Here is a 26,459-nt window from a genome sequence, read left to right as displayed (position 1 = left end):
ACACACAATCTCACTCTCAACCCAATTCTAGGATTTATCAAGAATCACACAAATCTCACAAAGAGAGGTTGGGAAAAGCTTCACTAGTGTTAGAAAGGCTTTTGCACGCTCTAAGCCCAGGAAACACCAGTAGCCCCTCAAGGAGGAGCTCAAGGGGTATAAATACCCCAAGACAAAGAAACTAGCCGTTAAAGCAGAGAAAAATCAGCTAAGCCGGTTTCCCAAACCAGCTAAGCTGATTTTTAAACAAACTAGCCGTTACCCCCATATCAGAGCCAGAAACTAGCCAAGCTGATTCCCCAAACTAGCCAAGCCAGTTTAGGCTGAGATGGTATACTCGAGGACTTCCTCAAGGCCTATCTCACATGGATCATTTTTGTTTTGTCAATCAACCAATGTTGCATCTCTCTTGATAGTACGACGTACCTATACTTAACAATAAATATAAATGACATTTCAATCACTTGAGCTTGTATGTCTTCACTCATGCCATACTTGATCGATGTCAACTCGAGGGCTTCAACATTGCATTCTAGCTGAGCACATCTATCTTGAGCTAGTAGCTTAGGATTTTCCAACATATGTGATCCAAATCATAATCATAATCCTTAAGCTACTCCAATGTGTCCTTCAACAAATATTTGATGCATTGCATTGCTTCACTAGATATGCTTGATTTGATACCTCCAAGTACTAGCTACTTCACCCTAACAAATATCCTATAGCTCAAGTCGTCACTTGATCAAACTTTGTTTAGTACCTCGTTGCTAATTTCTTGCTTGACTTTTTCATCCAATCATGCTGTTTTGAGCTTAACTTTGCCTTAACATCAACATTGAATATCCATTTCTTATTTGCAAGCTATCAATAATGAGACCAATAATATCACATAGGTTCATGCTCTTAATCATGCACAATAGCTTGCCCTTCTCTTTTATATTAACATCCCATTGTTTTCCAATAACCTTTCATAATATTTAGAGACCAATATATCAGGCATGTCACCGTGTCTTTAACCTCATTTCAATTTGCGTGTCATATGTCGCACTTTTGCTTCATGGGATCATGTATTTGCTTGCTTTCATGAGAATGAGCCATATATTTTTCCATTCATCAATAACATAATATACATGTTAGAATAAATTCCCGCTCATAATCTTAAGCAAACAAGTTAATCCTTTAATCGTTTTGCCATATAATTCACCAAACCCGCTTAGGGGCCTAGATGCTCTTTCATGAAAACTTACATTATTTGTCAACTAAAGTTTCTAGAATGAACTGCCTGGTCCATCAACTTGTGGTGGTCTCCATCATCATACGACGAGAATTATTATCTTCAGACTGTTGATGGTTAAGATGATTGATGGCTTGTGATTTTGCACATCATGCACAGCAAGAATCCTCCCAACAAAAATAAAGCATTCCAAAGATTATTTTTCTGCATGAGTGCAAAGTTTCAGACAAGTCAATAAACTGACATAGTACCATACTCACATATGAATATACGAAGACAAGCATCAACATCACAGAGGTTAGCTGAATTTTTACTTCTTCCTAGTATGATGGGGGTCCAAATTAAAGGATTCCAAAGATGCACGTATCTGAGAAAATGACTTAAGTCGTGCAATTGATGAACATGGGAAAAGGGGTGAAAAAGAAGTATCATCTCACGCATGATGACCGATCAGTCCTGAAGTAAGTACATCCTGACACGTCCAGAGAAGCGAGGAAGATGAGCTCTTGGTGCCTGTCAGATACTACAGCCAGCTGACAGAGACAGATAAAAGAAGCACAAACGACAAACAGAACAATGGAAGCAGGATGAGAAAAATCGGAAGACCGATTGGGCTCACCATTAGTAGAATAGAGCGGTGCTCAGTGTACAGGGGAGCCTTCCAAAAGCAGGATAGATGCCAATATAACCAAGTTGGTGAGACGCCGTCCCCACCACAAAGTGGACAGCAACACAGGTTGCAGGTTGGTGGCCTCCACAGCAAAGCTTCTTCCACAGGGAAATGGTAGTTAACTTCATGCTGAGCTAGGGAACCTTTCAAGATCAAAACAACTAATTCCATGGCAATGGAGAAGTTAGGTCTTAAGGATAAAGAACTCCTCAGGGGCCCTACTGTCTAGAAACCTGTCATTTCACATCTTTCTTCTCCATGCATACATAAATGATGTACAAAAGAGAGTAATGAGTGATAGAATGATGGCCCAGGAGCTTAAAAAGATCTATCTATCATTCATCTCACTCACTTATCAATCAACCAAGATGCCAGAAATGCAACAAAGATGGCATATGTTGTATGGTAAATCATGCTCAGTTCTGATGATGCAACACTACTGGACCAAGAAAAGGATTCACACTTCAAAAAACAAATAATCAAAAATCCAAAATAGACCTGTTTTTTTCTTCTTCCCAATAGACTGCTAGTGCAGCAACCACTACTTGGGCAGCCACTGTATCTGGCAACTTACCTACAGCGTACAGTACTGTGCAGCGGAACTTAGTTACACCTTGATATGATTCAGTTATTACATGTCTTAGCTGTATTCCATTTGGAATTCACAGTCAACGAACTATGAAATGCACAAAAATAGGCAACCATGAAAGCTGATTAAATTACGTCAGCTGATTTATTACATAGTTGATATATGTATTTTTGAAATATTGCAGAGCATGTTCTGCTAGCAATATCACTGCTATCTGTTACCTTATGTTTTTTTTAAAAAAAAAACTTCAGCATTCCCACTTTTGATATGTGCTATCTAAAACACTGCAGAAATGTTATCAGAGGTACCATTGGTAAATCAGATATGCACTGCATAAGAGCGCAAGTAATCCTAGTTTTCGATACAGACACTCCAAAGATTACTTTTATGTAGCTCAACTAACACCAAAAAGACATTTTTTACAAGGCACCCTCAGTGGAAGAATATGCATTATGCTGATTTGCGTATGGCTTCTATTGAAGGTGTATGCTTAGGATAATGGCTGACAAGAAAAGACGGATGGAGTCCTCAGTGCCAATGATAATGGCTGATAGAAAAGCAAATACCTTTTACTTCAAGGAAAGGAAATGGGGAACAGTCCAGAGAAAGTTTGCCACACTCTATGAATGGCTTTTGACTCTATGAATGTTATGGATTAAAATCAAGAATTTTTAAATGGTCAAGCATCATAACTCACTGGGTAAAAAGTTCAGATCAAGTGTAGGGGAACATTTTTTTTTTCAATTTGTAAAAAACCTGCAGTAAAAAGGTTCAGATGAAGAGTAGGTAAAAAGTCCACGAAACACCTAAAAAACGGAAAAGAAAAATGATTGAACAATTTTGACATATTTGAAGTGCAGGCATATATCATGTACTCAGTATGGGTTACCTAAAGCAAGAACCGGGGTCCACTCCAGACATCTATTCGTCTTATCAAAGAATAATATGCTTAAAGCATTAATGCTACTGGCTTATTAGATATCAAAATAACGATAGCCACAACAGTTTCTCCTTGTCTTTTTTTTTTGCAAAACATAACGAAACATCTCATTACACAGAAAAAAAGGAAAATAGTGTTCTCCGTTGATATATGTCAAAATGATTGTGCTATCACACAAAAACAGTGGAGTCAACTCACAGTCATAGAGCTAACAGACAAGATATAAGAATTACATGTATTATTCTGAATACACTATAAACAAAGCCTGCTTGACCATTCCCTTAATAGTGTGTAACTCACAAACCAAGAACCCAGGGAAAACATTTTGTTAGCTGAGTCTGAGCACAACCCCAATGATGATATGATCTTAGGGTTCTCTAAATCATAACCATGACGTCATAAGATCACACAAGTGCTTCCTCTTTTATTTTATTTTTTATTTTTGGTGGTGAGAAGAGCTTCCCCTGTTGCCTATAAATGAGTGGCAAAAGCCAGCAATCCAGTACACAGCTTAAGACTTAGTGGCTTCCTCCCCCTAATAGCACCTTCTTCCTATGAGGCTGGAGTCCATCAAGGATCAAAACCAGAATCTTCCCACAATCACACAGAGAAAGAAGAACACCAAGACTGGTTCCCAGCCTATCCAAGGTAGAAGCGAGCAACGTTAGTGTGGCAGTAACATGGTGACTGTGAGAGAGGAGATGCGTAAGGGGCCATGGACAGAGCAGGAGGACATGCAACTGGTATGCACTGTCCGCCTGTTCGGTGACCGTCGTTGGGACTTCATTGCCCAAGTCTCAGGTTTGAGGGGTTGGGGAACTACAACTTAGGTAGCTATTTTGCAATCCTTAGCGCAAAGTCGCAAACATAAATGTAATCCCTGTGTCTAACCAGCCTTCTTGATCATACTATATGTTCCCTATGTTGTTTTCATGTAGGCCTCAACAGGACAGGAAAGAGCTGCCGCCTTCGGTGGGTGAACTACCTCCACCCTGGTCTCAAGCATGGCCGCATGTCACCGCAAGAGGAGCGCCTTATTATTGAGCTCCATGCTCGGTGGGGGAACAGGTTTGATCCAAAGAGAGTAGCTTTTCTCTGTTAGTAAATTTAGGTTGAGATAAAACTCACTCAAATTCTCCATATAGATGGTCTAGGATAGCACGGAGGCTGCCAGGGCGCACAGACAATGAGATCAAGAACTACTGGAGGACACACATGAGAAAGAAAGCACAGGAGAGGAAGATGAGCATATCACCTTCATCCTCATCCTCCTCATTGACATACCAATCCTGCCTTCTTGACACCTCTCCAATCATTGGGATGAGCAGTGGTGACACTCACAATGGCAGTAGCTGTGTTACCAGCGCCCTTGACAGCACCCAGAGTTCCATGGATGCATATCCCATGGATCAGATATGGAGAGAAATCGAGGCACCGCAGGCACCTGCCTTGCTGGGCATTGCTGAAGGGAAAGAGAAGACATGCAGTAGTATCCCCTGCCCTCTGCCATCACCTGCTATGTGGGATTACAAATGCCCTGAGATATTCTGGAAGATGGAAGATGAAGAAATCAGGATGTTGGCTCCATCATTTGGTTATGGTAAATAAGGCCCTCGCTATTGAAGGAGGAAGGAATACATCTATATATAGGCCAGGTCACTCAGCAAATCTGCCTAGCAGATTTGCAGTACCTGCACTTAATTACTAGCTATGTTTGCATTAGTACGGATTTCAGTATTTTTAAATCTACGGTAACATTGAAAGTATTATCATGATGTATGTATCTATGTAGTGTGAGAATAGTTTGTACCAGTTTGTGCAATAGTGTGCAATATAAGGATGCTCTATATGCATGATATATTATTCATATCTGTGGATATCTCCTGATGTTCATGGTTACTATTCAATACAATATGATAAGAAGTTGAATGTTACATTTAGACTCATAATTTCTCAGGCTTGGATAAAGGCAGACTAAATAATTTGAGGCTCACTTAGAGGCTTACAAAGGTATACCGCATTTTATTATTTCTCAAAACTTGAGCTTGTTTCTAAATAAAGATCAGAATCATTTCTTAGACCTTCATGGCTAAGTCTATTACATTCTCATTTAGCCCCTACTACTTAGACTTTCCAAGTCCTAAAACTCGGCAATAGAGATCACATGTTACCTGCACTAAAGATCAGGAATACCAGTCTGTTTGTTCTTCAGTTCAGTTCTTCCAATAGAGATCATGGTACACACCCGTACCTTGTCTTACGGGTAAGCTCTGAAACAGGTAAAAAAAATAGCGACAAGCAAATCTCAGAAATGTACTACTGTTAGCTTTTTGCTGGCCAATAATGGTCAGGCAGCCTTTTGGACTGCTGTAGATGCATCAGTATGAGCGACCAGAATGGAACTGACTTAGTGCAAGAGTGAGTGATCTATCATTTCATTTTTTGATTCCTATAAAGCTGATTAGCATTAGGATTTAATTAAAAAGTTAAATCACACTAACAAATAAGACTAGAAAGAAGTTGCTGGTTGTACACGCAAGAAATAAGAAATTCAACAAGTATGATAAGGTAAATAAAAGGCGTAGATAAGTGGTCTGCACTAGGGACTTTTGTAGTCAGCTACTTGTTGAAACTGCTCCTGTGTAAAATTAAGATAAGATTTTTCTTCTAATTGATTAATAACGTAGTGCATGCATGGACCGACAAGACGCCATCATTCCTGCTTGCTTTTACTCCAACACTCCACAGCATCCAACTTGGAGAAAAGCTTTGATATGGATAAGACTAAAAAGTTTCTCCCCTTTAACTTCTATTAGATTATAAAGCACGGTACAAAAGGAAGCCAACACATGCTGAGGCTACCTACATCTACATATATAGTGAATTCACGAAATGGAAACCAACTCAGCAAAAGACAACAAGCCAAGTGAACCGAATAACAAAGCAGAGTAGCAGATTATGGCCATGGTGTTTTACTTAGTTATTCTAAGAACATCCATTATAAGCAAGCAAACTTCCACAATGTGATGCCATTATGATTCTTTTAGATCAGGGTCAGGGAGGAAGTCAAAGTACCAGAAGATCACAAGATCTGATTATGTGGTGACATGTTTTTAAGAAAATATGCAATATTACTTAGTCGTTTGAGGAGATAAAGGATAATATGCAGAGATAGAAATAATACATAGGGAAGAACTGATCCTGCCTAGAAGGATCCATCAATCACTTGAAAAGCCTCACCCTTAGATAAAAGGTGAAAACATAATTAGACAAGATTAGGGTAAGAATCCTAAATAAGAAATCAAACACAGGAAGCATTCCTGAATATCAAGGCTACTACAGCCAAAAGTGGATACACATACACTAGATACTTGAGCAGGCATTTGTCGGCAGACACTATCAGAAACAAATATCACACAGAGTGTACCAGAAAGTCAGTTGATGAACTTTATACTAAATTTTTTAACCTTTGAGTGGTGTAGCAAAAGTTGTTGCCATGTTCCCTAATACCTAAAATAGTTCGGTAAGCATTTACAGATATTAACAGCCTAACGTTCCAAAGAAATCTCCCTGACATCAACTTATGAAGAATTCCAACGGAGTGCGGAATGCAAAACTTATAACAGAGTAGGCTCCCTCTCTCTGCTCCTACATTAAAAGGAGGACTTGCATGTCCCCTACAATATACTTGCACTAGATTTCTTTAATTCAACCAGTATGCGACTAAATAGAGTTTCTTTGTTTTCCAGAAATGCATGGTCACACTTTAAAGTTAAAACTTATCTCGCTTTAAAGGAGCCAAATAGTCAACAACAGAAAATAGAATACCAAATACCTAATCAGTAAACACCTATCCAAAGCAGCATCGGAAGGGGATTAAGCTAAGCATGCCCAAACGGCCTAACATCCAGCAAGAGACTGGTACAGCATTAGAATAGCATGCACCTGTCATCCCCAAAATAGAATACCAAATGCCGTCACTGACCTAACAGGAACACTACGGATGAGATCTCATCAGTTTCCCATTCCAATTTGTTAATTCCCAGTTGGGCAAAATATCACCTCATATCATACCCTCCCATTGCCGCACAAAATTCAACTCTGGATCGGAGATCTCTCCGCTGCCGCCTTGGGGATTATATATGAGACGAAACAGCAATATAATCAAAGCACTGATGTACGAGATGAGAAACGAAGGACCCTACCTCCTCACCTCGTCGTCCCCGGCGCCGGAGGAGACGGCGCACAACTTCGCCGGCGGCTGCCTGGGGGGACGACCGGCGGAGCAGTCGTAGGCCTGGGCTGGAGGAACGACGGGTTGTGATTGTCGGCCCGAGTAATGAGGTGTGGTTAATTACAAGAGGCCCAAGGCTCACCACTTGGGTCGGCCCAGCATCATGGCAATGAAAAGCTGGCCCAGAAATCTTTCCCCCTAAAAAATTGCATTGACAAGTTCATCCAATAGAGAGAGAGAAATCTTTGTCACGTAGCGTTCGTTTTCTTCAAAGGATATTGTCACGACGACACCTGAAAAAAAATAGGAGGCGATGTAAATGGGCCAAACATCATGGCAGTGAAAATCTGGCCCAGAATGGGCTTCCTGACGACGATTTAGGCAGAGGTTCATGGACATAGAAGCACCAAACCAAATGGCCCGATTTCTGCTATTTGATTTCGTCAGAACATGCAAGAATTCAAATATATTATCCTAACAAAATAAAATCAAATATAGATGTTGCATTGCACATATGAATTTCTTGCGCCACTTTTGCACCAACCCATCGCGCCAAAACAAAGAAACTAATAAGTACTCCTTCCGTTTCAAATTGTAAGGCATTCTAACTTTCTTAAAAAGTCAAAGTATCTCAAGTTTGATTAAATTTATACAATAAAATACTAATATTTCTAGTATACCATTAGTTTCTTCATTAAATATATTTTTAAAGTATACCTGTTCGGTGCCATAAATCCTTGTAATCATATCTATAATTTTGATCAATCATAAAATGATTTCACCCTCCAAAAACTTTAAAATGACTTACAGTTCGAAACGGAGGGAGCAGCCGCAATCCTGCACGGGCATTCAGGTAGTGAATCCTGATCGAGAAGTCAACAATTATGCTGCCAACGTTCAGCATTGTGGTGTCCAAAGGATTGCTTGTTCCTGGGTCAATAGGCCGGATGAATCCAATGTTAAAGCACACCATATATAATTTCCTCTGCAACACAGAAGTGCCAACTGAAAGGCTAGCTAGTGAAATGACACCTATTAGGCTATTATGCCAACTTGATCTTCAATTATGTTTCATGAGAAATGGTCAGCTACTATCACTACGGGATACAGGAGCTTGGCACTCAGCAAAGTCCTAAAAACACTCGGCAACCTCTTTGCCGAGTGTTACACTCGACAACCGACACTCGACAAATATTTTTTGAAAAAAATAAAAAAAACAAGCACCATCTCACTGCCTGCTCCACCTTCCATGCCGCCGCCGCCACCACCACCAAGGCCACCTCCTGCACCACCGGCTGCCACCATCACGCCGCCACCGCAACAAGCCCACCAACACCAGCCCGCCGCCACGCCGCCCGCCACCACCACCACCGGCCGGATCTGAGAGAGGGAGGGCTGGATCCGAGGAAGAAGAAGGGAAGGGGGAGGGACGGCGCCAGGGAAGAAGAAGGGGCGGGGAGGGGCACCGACAGGGAAGAAGAAGGGGAGGGGAGGGGCTCCGACGGCGGCAGGGAGGGGCGCTGGGGGCTGGCTAGGAGGAAGAAGGCCGCTCGGGCGGGGTGTTGTGGCCAGGAGGAAGGGGCGTTGGAGTGTTTTGCGGGTGTGTGTGCGTGGGGCAGCGAGTTTTTCTATATTAGTGCGTGTGTGGGCTTTGCCGAGTGCTCTGCATTTGGCACTCGGCAAAGCAGTATTTGCCGAGTGCCAGATCGGGGGCACTCGGCTAATAACTTATATGCCGTGCGTTTTAAAAAAACACTCGGCAAATCACTTGGTTGTCGAGTGTTTTTATTTTGCCGAGTGTTTTTTGAAAAGCACTCGGCAAAAAGCTGTTTGTTGAGTGATTAAGAGAATGCACCCGGCAAACATAAAAATACTCGGCAAACTTAAAGATTCCGGAATTGAATCAATAAAATCAACACAAAACTTGATCATCTCCTCTGTTCCATATCCCTTGGTGATGTTTCCTTCTGGACGGGAACGATTAAGAACATAGTTTTTTAGGACTGTCATAAACCTCTCGAAAGGCCACATATTGTGCAGGTATACAGGTCCGAGAATACCAATCTCTTTTACTAGGTGAACCAGTAAGTGCGTCATAATATTGAAGAAGGATGGTGAAAATAACAACTCAAAACAGACAAGACATTGCACCACATCGTTCTATAGCTTTGATAGCTTGGATGGATCGATTGCCTTCTGCGAAATCGCATTGAGAAACGCGCATAGCTTTACGAGCGGCAACCGGACATTTTCTGGTAGAACACCCCTTAGTGCAACCGGAAGCAACTGGATCATCAACATGTGGCAGTCATGGGCCTTGAGATTTGTAAACTTCTTTTATTTCATATTTATTATTCCCTTTATATTCGAGGAGTACCCAGACGGGACCTTCATACTATTCAACCATTCAAATATGGTATCCTTCTCTTCCTTGCTGAGAGTGTAACTGGCAAGATGTAAGTAGTGCTGTCCATTATCTCTTTTCCGGATGTTGCTTCAAGCGTGGTATTATAGGGAAATACCACATCACCTTCACGGCAACTCTCTTCTGGGAGAGTGCCCCTCGACATCACCAGGATTATCTCGCCTGATCTTATACCGCAGCGCTTCACAGACGGGACAAGCATCCATTTTCTCGTATTAATCATCACGATAAAGGTTACAGTCATTAGGGTATGCGTGTATCTTCTGAACATCCAATCCGAGAGGGCAAACAATCTGTTAGCTTCATATGTTGTGGATAGTAATTCATTATTCTCGGGAAGAATCTTCTTGATAATGTTCAACATCCCCTGAAATGCCTTATCGGACACACCATTTTTTGCCTTCCATTGCACAAATTCTATTGTCGTACCTAGTTTTTTATGGCCCTGCTGGCAATCTGGGTATAATAATTTTTGATGATCATCTATCATGCGCTGCAACTTTGCTGCTTGCTTCTCAGTTTCGCAATCTCTGTGTGCATCTCGTAGCACCTGATCAAGGTCATCAGTAGGGCCATTTTCTGCAAACTCATCTTCATCAGCCTTGCCCATTGTAATATCTGCAAAAGCTTGGCCTGCAACCCAGTCCGGAATGTTGCCATCCTCCTTCTCCTCCTCGCCGTCTTCCATTACAACCCCTCTTTCATCGTGCTTGGTCCAAACCAAATAGTTAGGCATGAAATCGTATCTAAACAAGTGGCTGTGAATAGTCCCCCAGGAATCCTTTGAATAGTTCTTCTTGTTATTGCATTGGAAGCATGGACAACATACGAACCCATTCTCTGGCTTGTTCGCTTTGGCCACTTTGAGAAAATAATGCAAGCCATCAATAAACACCTTGCTCCGTCTGTCTGTATTATACATCCATTGCCGGTCCATCTGCATCGTATTACGCATGAAAATGGATTACACTTGAAAATGGATTACGCGTGAAAATTGATTACACTTGAAAATGGATTACGCGTAAAAATTGATTACACTTGGAAATGGATTACTCGTGAAAATTGATTACACTTGAAAATGGATTACGCGTGAAAATTGATTACACTTGGAAATGGATTCATGATTGAAAGCATGTCAAATGTTGTAGTGCAAATAATGCTGAAAGTTTAGATATGGATACAAATACACATATTTAAATTAAAGATCCAAACAACATGATACAATACAACAAGCCATCCACTGGTTATTATCTAGGAGAACTTTAAGTATCCTTGGGCGGTGAAAATGAAGGTTCCGCTAACCCAGCCTCATCCTGTGGTTTATTTGTGCTGCCTGAAACGGTAGTACTAAGTGGACGTGAAACACCCGGGACTGAGAGTGGAGCATAACGACCACCAAAAGGAGGTTCCTGACCCGCGGCAACAGCTTCTTCATGACGTTTCTGCAAATAACGAAGCATTGCTTTTTCCAACGCGCTCATTTTCTTCGGCTTATGCTGAGGGCCAACTATGATTTTCCCCTTGCCTAAAGAGGAACGACAATCGCCCCCACCATCGCCACTTTCTCCAGTAGCAGAAGCCATCCATGTACAAAAATTCTTACCTTAGCACTGCAGAAGTTGTTAAACTTGAAGACCGTGATCATCTCACAAGCATGTCCTCAACTGGGCGGCACCGCACTTCGTCATGAAAGAGGTTCGATTTTACGGAAAAGGGGACACGGTCACGATGTCCGTATCCACTCTTTCTCGTAAAATCGAACCTCCTTCTTGACATACGTTGCTGCTCGACGGAGAACATTCTCGCAGAGATGAACATGCGGTATGCAAGTTCAACAAGTATGGATTTGAAAAATCATATTGAATTTGATAAGATAAACCGTCTAGACAAGGTAGCATCATTCTTAACCCACTGCAAGAATACATACTATATATGACACATCAATCTCCCTCACATTCCAGCTAAAAATACCTCTCCATTTTCTACTTCATTACATTCTAGCAAATAAACTTTCCATCTCCAAAGCATAAATCAAAGCATAACAAGAGGATGAAGTAGCAAACATTCACAACACTTGTGTTGGCTGAGTGAAATTCCCACGAAAATGAGGGAAAAAAATCCGGGCAGCACCTCCCTTGCTTCGACACCACCGGAGAGTGGTGAAGCTCAGCTCTCTATCTATGTGGTGGACTGGCTCGAGCTGGAGGAGGAAGAAAGGCCTCCGTCTTGGTATATAATGGGATGAGTTTTTATCCCAGTTAAAAACTCCAACTGAGACAAAAATGAACACCTTTTGTCCCGGTTGAAAGTTTACTCCCGGTTGGAGCCTCCAACCGGGATAAAAGGGTCACGCCACCGACATCCCAGAACTAGCCGTTGCAACCGGAACTAAAGGGGGGCCTTTAATCCCGGCTACAGATACCAACTGGGAGTAAATCTCCCCTCCATTTTTGCCTACCGTGGCGCTCCCCCTTTTGTCCCGGGCAAACTTTAAACCGGGACAAAAGGAGGCGTATCGAAAGTCAGTTCTCTACTAGTGCACGATGTGCTGACACTACTAGACAACACGCCTCCTTCTGGCATGACAGTTGGCTCATCAATGGCACTCTCGCTGATACTTTCCCAGCTCTTTTTTCACACTGCACTCGATCTGACATTTCGGTGCAAGTTGCTCTCAACTGCTCCCTTGAGACCCATGCTCCTTCCCCGGCTAACTCGTGGTGCAACGCAGGAACGGCAGATGCTGCAGGATTGCCTTCTCAACAGGTTGTTTGCAAGACGCTCCAGACACCAGGGTCTCTTGCCTTCTCAGACAGAATGGAGTTCAGCACTAGAGGTGCATACATATCTTGCCTCCCATACCAACGATGAGCTAGACCCCGACGCGGCCTGTCTCTGGGCTACGAAACTGCCCTCCAAAGTTGAAATTCTTCGGCTGGCTTTTCTACCACTTCCGTCTCAACTGCGAACAATGCACTCGAGGGATCATGCTCGAGAGGCTGATGGCCACATCTTCATGGAATGTCCGGACGCCTCTGAAACTTGGGCTCGCATTGGGTTGTTGGCTGGGCTTTGCCGCTGCCTGATGAAATTTGCGTGGACATTGTGCTTCTCATCCTCTGGCACATTTGGAAGTCGAAATGCGTACAGCGACATTTCTCTTCGGTGCACATTTTTTGGCTCCAACGACATTGATCTTTGGAGCTGCAGATACAAAAAGTTTCTGCCTCACATTCGTGCTTGGCTTGACTTCCTCATCTCCTGCTACTGAAACTTGTTTAGTTTCCTCTCCTGTAATTTCGCCCTGGTATGGCAGGGTCAATGTTGTACTGTAAAAACAGCTTGTTTCGTTCAATACAAGCATTGGTAGGTGGGGACTCCCCCCAATATTATATTGTTCGAAAAGAAAAACTAGACAACTACCTCAACTGCGGCGCGGACGTTGCGGCACGGTTCATCCAAGAACCAAATCAAATGTAAAAATTCTCCAACTGGCAGTCCATGCAGTGTGGTGATCCACAGTAGCAATATGGGATGAACCTGCGATCCTCTGCAGTTACCCAATGACGCGTGGGCTTGAACCGTCATCGATGGTACAAATCCCTCTGCAGAGGAACTACTTCTGCAATGGGGCTAGCTTTTATTTGCACTAGCTAAGGAAGAGAGATTAAGAAAGAGCGAGAGATTATTTAGGGTAGATGTGACTGGTAGGATAGTTTTAGACATAATTTTTCGTAAATATTTAAATCAGGCTGGATGTGATCGTTAGGATATTGGTAGACTATTATTTTTTTAATGGAAGACGCGGGTAATTGATTATAGATATAGGTGGTTTTTAGGCTATTTTTTCATGGTATCATGGGTAATTTTTTTTGAAAATAGAGTAGATAGAGTAGATCTGCTAATTATTATATCAATGATGATTACAATATATCGAATTGATGGCTAACTATTTAATTTTTCAGAGAATTTAAAAAGGAACCTTCAATTATTTTGATGGAGAGGTGATGCAATGGATGCTATTTTGGATGAGGGATGCATGTTTATTGAGATCAGTAGTGGAGGATCCCGTGGTTTGAAGTGGAGCCGTGGAGGCCTAGGGAGGGTTAACGAATCTTATCCTTCACGTGGGATTCATAGGCTAGATGTTTTGTTCATGTTTTTTACACATTAGGATTTATTTATTAGACTTGGATTAAGTTTAGCCATGTTCCATAAGATGATGATGCATGGAGATTGGAGCCCAATTAATCTCGATGAAGCTCCTAGTTAGATGTACTTAAAAATTGGTTGCTAACGATACACTGAAGTTAATCAACATACTAGATGTACTCATGGCAGGCTATCCAGTCTCGATCCACTGAATGTAGCTGGCTAGCTGGTGACCATTTTAATTACAACAGTTCTGTTTTCTAAGGAACAAGCACACCAGCTGGTACAGATCACTTAAACCAAGTGTGGATGATTTGATTGGATTATTTTAATTGGAGCCAAGGGTAGACTTGTTGGATGGAGATGAGCTAATTTACTACTCCATCTATCCCAAATTACTAATCGTTTTGTCTTTTCTAGATACATAGCTTTTGCTACATATTCAAATGAAATATGTATCTAGGTGCATAGTAAAAGCTATGTATCCAGAAAACTAAAAACAAATAGTAATTTGGGACGGAGGAAATAGCTGCATGCATGCACCGTGCCGGAAGAGATGGATCGATCGAGATAAGACATGTCCACCATCATATTATTTTACTTCAAACAGATACTAGCTAGAACGATCGATTGGGGGGAGATAGTATGATATCTAGCTAGCTTGTTTGCTCCTAGCTGGGAACATTTATACTGCTTTCACACCATTTGTTATGAAGGTCTTTCCGAATGGTATTATAGCACCATATTTCCTTATATTAACTGGTTGGATTGTAACGAGATCATTTTACTATTATTAATTGGAGTCTCCTTTTGGAGTTTCCATGTTAATTCCCATAGACATGCTAAAAAAGATAAATCTTAGAAATTTGTAAAAATAGAAACTTCTACCCAACAATTTGCTATATTCTTATCCTCTTTTGTCAGTGAGGTGCCGCAAGAGGACATCTTGTGAGAAGATTAAAATGACTTATAATTTGGAAGGATGGGAATAAATCAGAATCGTTATCGTTTTCCACCTCAATTTTATGGCTTTTTTGCATATGTTCAGATACAATAGAGATCATTGTGCATGGGTGCACCTTGTGCATAGAGTAAGTTCAGAAACAGGTCACAAACAATAGCAACGAGCAAACCTTCTAACCTCATTCGCACGGTATTGTAGAGGATAAGTATACCACTTCGTCTTATGCATTTGTTCTAAGACCAGCGTAGATTAGAGCCGTGGACTTATATTTAGTTTCCCATGTCAGTTACATCTTGCAAGGAATTTTTCAGAACAGTCGCATTTTCTAGCAATGTTTTGTCAGGGAATCCACCCATGTGGCTGCCACAGGAGGTCATCGATAAAGTATAGCAGCCCACGGTGAGCCCTAATTTCTTTAGGAAGACTTTACTAGAATCCAACTTACCCATCATATTATCGAGGCCATTAAGCAAGAATTATAGATAAGATATGGGGAGCCACCCACCTTGCTGGTTCAGCTCTAAAGAATGAAGGATTGATGGGTGGCTGAGTTCAAGATGAAGCGCAGCTTGTGGTGAATGAGCCAAGCCCTGGGGTTTTATATATAGTACTACTGCAGGAAAAGAATAAAATAATATGATGGGTGGGTAACTTGGATTAAGTTTAGCCATGCTCCATAAGATGATGATGCATGGAGATTGGAGCCCAATTAATTGTGCAAAACAATGAAACTGACCCATTTGTGGTGTTGTCGTTTTGTGCTTGGAATCAAACCGTTGCATTGCAAGCATAATTTAGTTTATAATTACACTACAGGTATGCACACATGATGCGAGTGCTCCAGCACTCAAATATGACGTGTTGGTAATTTTGAGTTTGCTTGGCAGCCAAACCGTCAAGGAAATATCATTGGTAGTCCGCAGCCAAGAAAATCGCGTTTCCTTGTCTCTTGTCTCTATACTTGGTGGGTCTTGCTCAGTGGTTGGCTGCCATGGACAACTTAATTGGAGGTTTACCTATCGTTACGCCAAAAACGATTTGTACTGACACGTCAAAATTTACGTGATGGCAGGGGATTGGCACCCGCCAGCGCAATGGTGATCGGGGCTAGTGCCCGCTAGTACATATGCTGCCCAGATAAAGCTGCGAACAATTTTTTCCCCAGCCAACCTTTCATTTGGAGCTTGCCCAAGAGGAGGTCGGGAAAAGCTCCAAAAATACAAAATCTAAGGGGGAAGGTTTTGCTCTTATTTTCATTGGAGGATGTGGCTATAAAAGGTAGGTTTGTGCCATTCCAATCTTCTTTCTTAACTTGTATCCATCATTTCTAGCTTCATTAGGTTTTCATCTAGATCTACACCTAGAAGAGAGAGGAGAGAACAGACAGAAAATAATTAGATATAGATTATTTTTTTAAAATAAAAGTCTATTGTCATATTATAACCATTACAATACTATGTTTGTCATTTTAATATAATATAGAATTGAGTTTGATCATATTTTTTCTACTTATTAATTATTACATCCATAATTGTAATTAATGAGGTTGATTGAATTTAATATATAGTTGCAATTGATTTTTTCTACTTATTAATTTACATCCATGTTTATATTGAGTTTCATTTAGGGTAATATAGAATTTTTTTTATTATATTTCATCCTACTTATTACTTATGACCTCCATAGTTTAATTGAGTTTATAGAATTGAGTTATTAATTATTGCGACCCATAGCTCATTAAATTAGTGTGACACCGAGTTTTGAAATAAAACCAAGTGCTACCTATATGTACGTCAGGATCTAGTTTCGTATATATAGTGACATCATCAGTGAATAATAGTAACAATATCATGTAAAGGAATATAAATAAAGACTTACGAGTCTATTAGGGATATGCAGCTTAATCCTGGAAACAAAGGCTCCAAACATCACAGGCAATCGATCGGCGGCAGCGTATGCCTAGAACTCAACATCATCTTCAGAAAACTTTGCATACCTTCCTCTTATGAGCAGCAGTAAGTAAAGATTAGTACACTTATGGTTGGTAGTCAGCAAGAATACAAGAAATAACCAGAATAATAATTTAAGTCCATCTCTAAGTTTATTAATCATGTGAGGGTCTAGGCCGCTCTTGACTGTAAGCATGACTGATATATTAGTTTTACACTCTGTAGAGGTTGTATATCTTTACCCACAAGTCACGTAAAAGTTCAGAAGAACTTTAGACCCAACCATGTTGTGCTGATCAGGCTGTCATCACACTACCGAGGTGTGACTGCATAGAGACGCTATGAGACCTTTACAAAGATTCCCTAGTAAGTGGTAACCCGCTAAAGTTTCAGGTTGGTTCATCTCTTCCGGCACGGTGCACGCAACTATTCCCTCCATTCCAAATTACTATTTGTTTTGGGTTTTCTAGATACATAACTTTTGATATGCATCTAGATATATATATTTCATCTAGATACGTAGCAAAAGCTATGTATCTAGAAAAGATAAAATAAATAGTAATTCTATATGTATTTCATCTAGATACGTAGCAAAAGCTATTTATCTAAAAAAGAGAAAATAAATAGTAATTTGGGACAGAGGGAGCAGTAAATTAGCTCATCTCCATCCAACAAGTCCACCCTTGGCTCCGATTAAAATAATCCAATCCAATCATCCACACTTAGTTTAAGTGATCTGTACCAGCTGGTTTGCTTGTTCCTCAAATTTGTTATTTAGCACTCCACAATCGCGTATGCAGCCTCATCCGATTTTCTCCGATAATCCATGCGGTGAATAAGTTTTAGGGCGGCGGCCGGATCCGACCAGATCCGGGAAGAGGGGCGGGACGGTGGTCGAAGATGCCGTCGGAGAGGGGCCGCCGCGTGAGAGAGGGGCGGGGCAGAGAGAGGGAAGAGGGGAGAGGAGGGGGAGGGTCGCGGGTAAAGGAGGAGGGAGGAAGGGGCCGGCGGGGGCCTGGGGAGGGGGGCGCTAGCTGGTGGCGGATGTGGGAGAGGAGGGGTGCGGGCAGAGAAGGGGTGCGGGCTGGGAGAAGGGGAAGAGTGGAGCAGTGGAGGGGCGGCCGGTCGCGGGATTTTAGAGGTGGGGTGCGGGATTTTTTTTCTTTGCCGAGTGTCCTGAGTGTAACACTCGGCAACAAATTCGTTTGCCGAGTGTCCTAGAGTAGGTACTTGGCAAAGACTTTTTTCATTTCTTTTCATTTCTCCTTTTTTTTCATAACAGTTTCTACTCATATTATTTGATTATATTATGCAGTTATAGGTCAAATTCACTCAACAATATATATTTGATTGTTCTACTCATATTATTTCATTATTTTATGCGGTTATAATTCAAATTCAATTTATATCAATTAAAATTCTATAATTTCACTTAATACATTAAAATTATCTAACAGTTCAAAAAAATTATAAAAATTTCACATGAAATAATATATGTTCTCTATTGCCTATACAAAAAGTTTTGTAGTCAAAACAAAACTCGACCGTCACTCTGACTCCAATTCTTATCGAATCCTTCTCAACGCTACTATTCTTCTTCTGAGATGCTTCAGTTTGTAAACATCGTACGTGACGAAATGTGCGAAACCTTCTCAATTTTTTTCCACAGCCTCCACGTATGATATCATCACATCATGACAAATCTCATGATTTTCAAACTTCGCTTGCTTTTTCTACAATATAAAAATCATTCGGCCACACGTTCGTGGTCGTGTTTCCTGAACAAAATGTTCAAAATTTCTTTTCATTTCACGGGTCATGTCTCAAATTAAGCTAAATAACATGAATATTATTTTTCTACTCATTTTATTCTATAATTTGAATCACTTGCAGTTCAAATTTGACTTATACCAAAAATTTCCTTGAAATACAAGTAATTAATTAAATATAGCAAACAAATCCAAAAATATACCAAATTTGAACATGAAGTACCACATGTTGTATGTGGGGAGTAGAAAAATTTTCAAGGTGAAAAAAGAAAAAAAACTTATTGTTTTGCCGAGTGTCAAATAAAACACTCGGCAAACCCCCCCTCTTTGCCGAGTATTTTTTTGACACTCGGCAAAGCCCGTCTTTGCCGAGTGTTTTTTTTAACACTTGGCAAAGCCCCATCTTTGCTGAGTGTTTTTTCTTTACCGAGTGTTTTTAGCTCGGCACTCGACAAAGAGCTTGTTTGCCGAGTGTTCGAGAAAAAACACTCGGCAAATTTGATGTTTCCCATAGTGATTGATTATCTATCTGATGTCACCTCTCCAGTTCTGCCATTTTTTATTTTGGAATGAGCAATCCTAGTATACATAGACCCAGTATACATTAAATCTGGCCGTTTCACAGAGAAGAGCGACGTGTACAGCTTTGGTGTCGTGCTCCTGGAACTCATCACGAGGAAGAAAGCCAAGTACGGTGACAACAGCCTCCCTCTAGACTTCGTCAAGTGCTGCAAGGAGGAGGGCAATGGAAGGAAGTTGTACGACAGAGACATCTTGCCTGATGATGATGCTCATGCTCATCGTCATATGGAGTGCCTTGACAGGATCGGCGCACTCGCGGTTCGATGTCTCAAGGAAGATGTGGATGAGAGACCGACAATGGCAGAGGTGCTGGATGCGCTTAAGCAAGTGAAGGCAATAGCCAGCGGAGGCTCATCAGGTTCTGTGGCAAGCTAAAGGCAGGTAGATGATGAAGCACTACAGAAATTTTGGTGTATCTCGGTGTGAGCTTATTGTATCTTAAGGCCACTAGAGAAATTTCGGGACGGTGTATCTTCGTTAACAGAGACATGCTGAAAACCGCAGGGGATTCTGCTCTGTTTTTGAAATACTAGTTAAATTGCAGCAAGTTCTCTAATCAGAAAATTGCCGCCCGCCGGCCACCGCTGACATTGCCGCCTTGCATCCCGCGCTCCTGTCCATGTGTCTCGTGCCACTGCCACTACCTCGATCCGGTCCGCCGCGCTTCCATGATTAGTCCATGATTTGATAATATGATACCATAGTAAACATGTGCTAATCATACATTAATTAAATTCAATAGATTCGTCTCACGAATTAGTCTCCATCTATATAATTAGTTTTGTAATTAGTAATTAGTTTTGTAATTAGTACATATTTAGTCCTCTCCTTTTAAGTACTCACCTCTCTACTCTAGAGTCCGTCGTCACATGATTGGGAGTAGGAAGCAGCAGCACTGTTTGGCCAGCGGATGCCATGCCTTCAATGAAGGCCATGTGCGCTTGCCGTTTCAAGTGCTGAGCTGTTAGCCTGTTACGAGCAGGAATCGTCAAAAGGCAAGCCATTTCTCAAGCTTTAGCTACTCATACGCGAAGTGCCGCCCTCTAACCGGTATCTTCTCCACTCGGCCATAGTGCTCCTCTCCCCTTCCCCTCTACTCTGAGTTCGCTTTCTCAAGAGCTCCGATGGCTGAACTAGCGGCCAGCCTGGTGGTGGGCCCACTGGTGTCCCTGGTGAAGGAGAAGGCGTCCAACTATCTCCTGGACAAGTACAAGGTGATGGAGGGTATGGAGAAGCAGCACGAACTCCTCAAGCGCAAGCTGCCTGCCATCCTCGACGTCATCGCCGACGCTGAGAAGCAGGCGTCCCACCGGAAAGGAGTGAAGGTATGGCTTGGCGTGCTCAAGACGGTGGCATACCAGGCGATCGACATCTTTGATGAGTTCGAGTATGAGGCGCTCCGTCGTCAAGCCAAGAAGAATGGGCACATCACCAAGCTTGGCATGGCTGGAGTAAAGCTCTTTCCTACTCACAACCGTGTTATATTCCGTATCAGGATGGCCAGCAAGCTTCAACGCGTTGTTGACGCCATCAAGGACCTTGTGGATGAAATGAACGACTTTGGGTTCAACAAGCTTCAACGCCAGGCACCAGCACTGAAGGAGGGGCGTGAGACGGATTCCAATATCGTTGATCCTAAAAATATTGTTAGCCGATCTAGGCATGAGGAAAGGAAGAAAATTGTTGAGATATTGGTCAACGATCAAGCTACCAATGGTGATCTCAAGGTTCTTCCCATCGTTGGAATGGGAGGTTTGGGCAAGACCACCCTCGCTCAGCTCATCTACAACGATCCTCAAGTCAAGGATCATTTTCAGCTACTAAAGTGGGTGTGTGTGTCAGATGATTTCAATCTGCGTAATCTTGCCAACAAAATTTGTAACGCTTCGGAGGGTTCCCTTGAAGAGGCACTGAAGGAGCTTCAGGAACAGCTTAAGGGAAAGAGGTAAGATGGAGTTAATCAACTCGATTCTCTTTCCCTCTATCGTGCTTTCAAGCTAAGTCACTCTTACTAATCTCTCAGTACATGCAGTGACCCGTTATTAGTTGTTTACAATAATCATTATTGTGTGTTGAAAGCAATCTTACTATTACTAATTTGGAGGCTCCTTTTGAAGCCTCCAGATGAAGCCACCTAGGATTCCTAAGTGGACACTCTAGAAAAAGAGAGAAATCCTAGAAATTCTCACAAAAAAGCAAAACATTCGACCATCAATCGACGGATTCAAATCATCATAGCCATTGGATCTATTATATTTTTTAAAAAATTACCCACCTATGCCATTATGAAAATAGCCTAAAGTAACCCCCTAAATCTATATATAAATTACCCACCTCTACCATTATATAAAATAAACTAAAGTGACCCCCTAATCTTCATCAAAATTACCCACTTATGCCATTATAAATAATATTTAAAATAACTCCCTAATTTGCAACTGAATTGCCTACCACTATTACTTTAAAAAATTTAAAGTAACCCCTTAAATTTGCATCTATATTACCCACACATGCTATTATTAAAAATAACATGAGGTAACCCTATGTTTGAATCAAATAACCTTAATTAAAAATATACAACAATATATGATTCTAAATCATCTATATCTTACACTATTGGTATACGATATAATAATTAAGGTCTATATGCATGATGTGTGATGTGTGTCACCATTTATAAGGATATAAAGTTATGGGAATATACATTTGTATGCTAAAATTATATTTAGCATTAAGGATAGTTCTATTAAATTTATGAGCACTCAAACTTAGGGTTCATTAAACAAATTCAAGCCCATACATGCGGTTCAAAGTGGAAAGTTAAAGATTATAAATGTGGATGAAAATATTATAGAGTAATTACTAACTGAAATCCATCACAATTGGATGAAGATATTAAGTATAATATCTACATAAGTATTGTGTTCGAATATTTAACAAATGAGAGGTAGCTTATGGTAATAGTTTTGTAGCAATGTAATCTTATTTTTTTCCATTGGAGACTCCGCATTAGTTCCTATGAGACAAGCAAGAAAAAAGAGAGATTCTCATAAAAATTAAAAATATCAAACACCAATCCTATAAACTCTAATAATTATAGCCATTGATTTATTATATTTTCTAAAAAGTTATCCACCACTGTCATTGTGGAAATGTTCAAAAATGAGCTCTAAACCTATATCTAAATTACCGAGCTCAGCTATTATAAAACATAATCTAAAGTAACCCCGTAATATTCATCCAATTTACTAATGCACATCATTATAAAGCGTAACTTAAAATGTCATTCTAAAATTTTATCTATGTTACCCACGTATGTCATTATTAAAAATAACCTAAAGTAAATACCTAAATCTTAATCTAATTATCTTCATGTGCATCATATAGAAATGTCAAAAATTAAACTAATATATGATTCTAAATTACCTATTTATGTCATTGTTAATATAAAAATACTGCATTAAAGTATATACACATGATGAGTGCCACTATTAGACCATATATACATGTATGTGCGGAATCGATGAAAAATATTGATTTGTATGCTAAACATAATGTATAGAGGATTGGAGGTGCGATACAAAATGGAAAAAGTATGAATATGAATGAAAAAGTGCATAGAATAATTATTAATTAAAAATCAATCACAACTGGACAAAGATAGATACATATCTATATAAGTATTATGTTAAAGTATTGGAAAAATAAGAGAGTAGTAGGTAAACAATTTTGATTATTAGCTAAGAGTTTAATTTCTAAATAATTTTCAAATCTAATAGCTTATAAAAACATTAGCCCGTGCGGGAGCACGGGTTGATGAACTAGTAATTATTAATTGTTTACAATAATCATTACTGCATTATTCCTCTATCATTATTCCTTCTAGCTATCTATTAGCTGGAAAGGTGCTAATGTAAACAATTATAACAGGTACCTTCTTGTATTGGATGACGTATGGGATGAGGAGAGCTTCTTGGACAAGTGGGAAAGGTTCAAGGCCTGTCTTGAACAAGGTGGTGTCGGTAGTGCCATACTGACAACCACCCGTAACACAGAAATAGCTCAATTAATGGGTACAGTTGGAATCTCACACGAAAGGAAATACCTTGATGTCGGAACTTTGGGCAAGGAATTCATACAGGAAATTATTGAAACAAGAGCATTCAGTTTGCATAAGCGAGATGAGCTTGTAAACCTGGTTGGTTCGATTGCAGAGAGATGTGCTGGGTCTCCATTGGCAGCCAAAGCTCTGGGGTCTATATTGCGTAACAAGACCACTACGGAAGAATGGGAGGATGTGCTACAGAGAAGCAGCATATGCACTGTTGAGACTGGAATTTTGCCTATACTTAAGCTTAGCTACGATGAATTGCCAACTGACATGAAGCCATGCTTTGCTTTTTGTGCTCTGTATCCAAAGGATTATCAAATTGATGTGGACAACCTTATCCAACTATGGATGGCTAATGGTTTTATCGTCTCAGAACAAAACAAGGTACCAATTGAAACCGTGGGTAAACGGATTGTCAACGAGATGGTTTCAAGGTCATTGTTCGAGTATGTGGAGCAAGATCCAACAAGGTTCGAGTATAGTTCTACAACTTTTTTGAAGATCCATGACCTTATGCACGATGTTGCAATGTCTGCTACAGGAAAAGAGTGCATATATATAACTCGTGAAATGAATGAAAGTGGTGAATTACTTCCAAGTGCTACCCGCCATATACATTTTGAAAGACGAAGTATTGCAAATATTGATATTTTATCTCGTTCCATTGGGAAAATGTCTATACCTATCCGAACGATGTTTGTTGAGTACTATGGAGATGTGCTGCATTCATCCAAATATAGTTCTCTGCGAGCACTTGCTCTACCAAGATTTGCCAAAGCATCTTTGCCAATAAAACCAAAGCATCTGCACCACCTTAGGTACCTTGATATCTCTAAGAGTACAGTCGAAGCACTTCCAGATGACATAAGCATACTATATAATTTTCAGACACTTAAACTTTCTGGTTGTGAGAAACTTAGTATGCTTCCGAAGCAAATGAAGTACATGACTGCCCTTTGTCATCTCTACACTGATGGATGCAGGAAGTTACAGTGTATGCCTCCGGAGCTTGGACGACTCACCTCTCTTCGAACCCTTACATGCTTTGTAGTGAGCAGTGACTCGGATTGTAGTAGTCTTGGAGAGCTAAAAAATTTGAACATTGGTGGTTCACTAGAGCTAAAGCAGCTCGAAAATGTGACAGAAGCAAGAAATGCAAAACAAGCAAATCTTGGAAATAAGAAGGAACTGAGACAGCTGTCATTAAGGTGGACACGTGGTAAGGAGGAGGAACAGCAATGTAACGAGGTGCTAGAGGTTCTCGAAGTTCATGATAGACTACTAGCTCTAGAAATACACGCCTACCAAGGCACCAATTTTCCATTATGGATGGGTGTTTTAAGAAACATGGTTGAGCTTCGGCTATATGGTTGTAGCAAATCTGAGCAGCTTCCTCCATTGTGCCAGTTACCAGCACTACAGCTTCTTCATTTGGTAGGATTGACAAAGTTGCAGTTCTTGTGCAGCAGTTGTACATCCTCCACATTTGGAAAGCTCAAGGATCTTAAGCTTGTTTTTCTTGGTAATTTTGATAGGTTTTATGATCAGGTAGTGCAAGAAGAGCTAGTAGCATTTCCTCAGCTCGAGAAATTGTATATTAAAGGCTGCGGAAAATTGACAGCATTGCCAGAAGCGGGAGTGCTCAGAAAATGGTATGATGGTGGAGAATATACAATGGTCCGCTCAGCATTCCCAGGATTGAAGAGCCTCATATTGATAAGTTTACGGAGCTTTGAGAATGGGAACATGCACTATTCCCTTTGCTTGAGACTGTCCGTATTCGTAGTTGCAACAAGTTAACCACTCTGCCTAGAGCACCAAAGCTCAGGGAACTATGCCTATCTATGACTTATTGTGAAGAAAACCAACAGAGGTCCCTGGGAGCAACTAGATATATGACGTCACTGTCCAATTTGAAATTGGAAAGAGTCGAGGTGGATGGCAAGGACAAATGGGACTATATTTCATCTGTGACAAATATGCACCTTAACTACTGCAGTTTGTTCTTCCAATCACATGCACTAGCTCTGTGGGCTTGTTTTCGGCAGCTGCAAGATCTGGATATCTGTTCCTCGAATGACCTAATCTGCTGGCCGGAAAATGAGTTCCAAAATTTGGTTTCCTTGCGGAGGCTGAAAATTGGGCATTGCAAGAGTCTGGTTGGATATGCTCCTGACCAGGCAATATTAGAAAGGAGCCAACTTTTGCCCTGCCTCGAGTCTCTACGTATATATTTTTGCGATAGTCTGGTAGAGGTCTTCAACTACTTGTGGGGAGTTAACCACCACTTTGCACCATGTAGAAGAATGATATATCTTTTGATAATAGGAGAATTCATATTTGCAATGACAAACATAGTTCAACATCTTTGAGATGGAGAAGAAACAATCCAAGACATGAAACTAACACAGGCTAACTTAAGGTCCATCCTGTAAAAAAAAAACTAGAAGCAAAAGCATATGCATATTCATGCAACGGTGACATCCTCATGAACCATTCACATGTCTTGCTTCTAATATCCATCATGATCTCTTGTTCCCTACAGTATGTAAGTTTCATATCAGCACCCAACAAAGGAAAGAAATCTGGAATAAATGATATTTTTGAGTGAACATGCTTACAGCTGATCCTGGTGAGTCATGTTGGCTACAGTTAGCACTCATATGCTTCTTCATCTGTGCCCATTCTTCTTCCCTTCGGCTCATATGATTGTTAACCTTTCAATTTTCTTCATGATGGACTTGATTATCTTGCCGATGTGCTTCTCTTGCTTGCTCAGATTGTGCTAGTTTTTCACTGAGTTCCGGTCTAGTCTGAACGTTCACTGCACCAACATCTGA

At 40.7% G+C, this 26,459-nt stretch overlaps 2 protein-coding genes and 2 long non-coding RNA genes across 4 annotated transcripts; 2 read left to right on the top strand and 2 right to left on the bottom strand.

Moving 5' to 3' along the window:
- Positions 1-1,090: 1,090 nt before the first annotated feature.
- On the bottom strand, positions 1,091-3,719 carry LOC111258239. Its single transcript, XR_002678850.1, has 2 exons — positions 1,854-3,719; positions 1,091-1,747 (listed from the first exon to the last, which is right to left on the bottom strand). It is a non-coding gene; the product is annotated as an uncharacterized LOC111258239 (long non-coding RNA).
- Positions 3,720-3,943: 224 nt separating this feature from the next.
- Positions 3,944-5,312, top strand: LOC101786682 (myb-related protein MYBAS1). The gene is made up of 3 exons (XM_004979974.4): positions 3,944-4,234; positions 4,372-4,501; positions 4,579-5,312. The coding sequence occupies exons 1-3, from the start codon at positions 4,114-4,116 to the stop codon at positions 5,039-5,041; spliced, it is 714 nt and encodes a 237-aa protein (XP_004980031.1). The 5' UTR covers positions 3,944-4,113; the 3' UTR covers positions 5,042-5,312.
- Positions 5,313-20,535: 15,223 nt separating this feature from the next.
- On the top strand, positions 20,536-25,799 carry LOC111258219 (putative disease resistance protein RGA4). The gene is made up of 2 exons (XM_022829131.1): positions 20,536-21,453; positions 23,439-25,799. The coding sequence occupies exons 1-2, from the start codon at positions 20,633-20,635 to the stop codon at positions 25,417-25,419; spliced, it is 2,802 nt and encodes a 933-aa protein (XP_022684866.1). The 5' UTR covers positions 20,536-20,632; the 3' UTR covers positions 25,420-25,799.
- Positions 25,800-25,918: 119 nt separating this feature from the next.
- On the bottom strand, positions 25,919-26,448 carry LOC111258220. Its single transcript, XR_002678827.1, has 2 exons — positions 26,241-26,448; positions 25,919-26,158 (listed from the first exon to the last, which is right to left on the bottom strand). It is a non-coding gene; the product is annotated as an uncharacterized LOC111258220 (long non-coding RNA).
- Between the last annotated feature and the right edge of the window lie 11 nt (positions 26,449-26,459).

This window comes from Setaria italica, chromosome VIII (genome assembly GCF_000263155.2).
Source record: "Setaria italica strain Yugu1 chromosome VIII, Setaria_italica_v2.0, whole genome shotgun sequence".
Classification (NCBI taxonomy): Eukaryota; Viridiplantae; Streptophyta; class Magnoliopsida; order Poales; family Poaceae; genus Setaria; species Setaria italica.
This window is presented reverse-complemented; position numbering and strand designations above follow the sequence as displayed.

Excerpts from the sequence above, each read along its gene's own strand:
- LOC101786682 (XM_004979974.4), top strand. The coding sequence starts at position 4,114 with ATGGTGACTGTGAGAGAGGAGATGCGTAAGGGGCCATGGACAGAGCAG. Across the intron at positions 4,235-4,371 it reads CTTCATTGCCCAAGTCTCAG|GCCTCAACAGGACAGGAAAG; the intron begins GTTTGAGGGGTT and ends GTTTTCATGTAG. Across the intron at positions 4,502-4,578 it reads CATGCTCGGTGGGGGAACAG|ATGGTCTAGGATAGCACGGA; the intron begins GTTTGATCCAAA and ends TTCTCCATATAG.
- LOC111258219 (XM_022829131.1), top strand. The coding sequence starts at position 20,633 with ATGGCTGAACTAGCGGCCAGCCTGGTGGTGGGCCCACTGGTGTCCCTG. Across the intron at positions 21,454-23,438 it reads GAACAGCTTAAGGGAAAGAG|GTACCTTCTTGTATTGGATG; the intron begins GTAAGATGGAGT and ends CAATTATAACAG.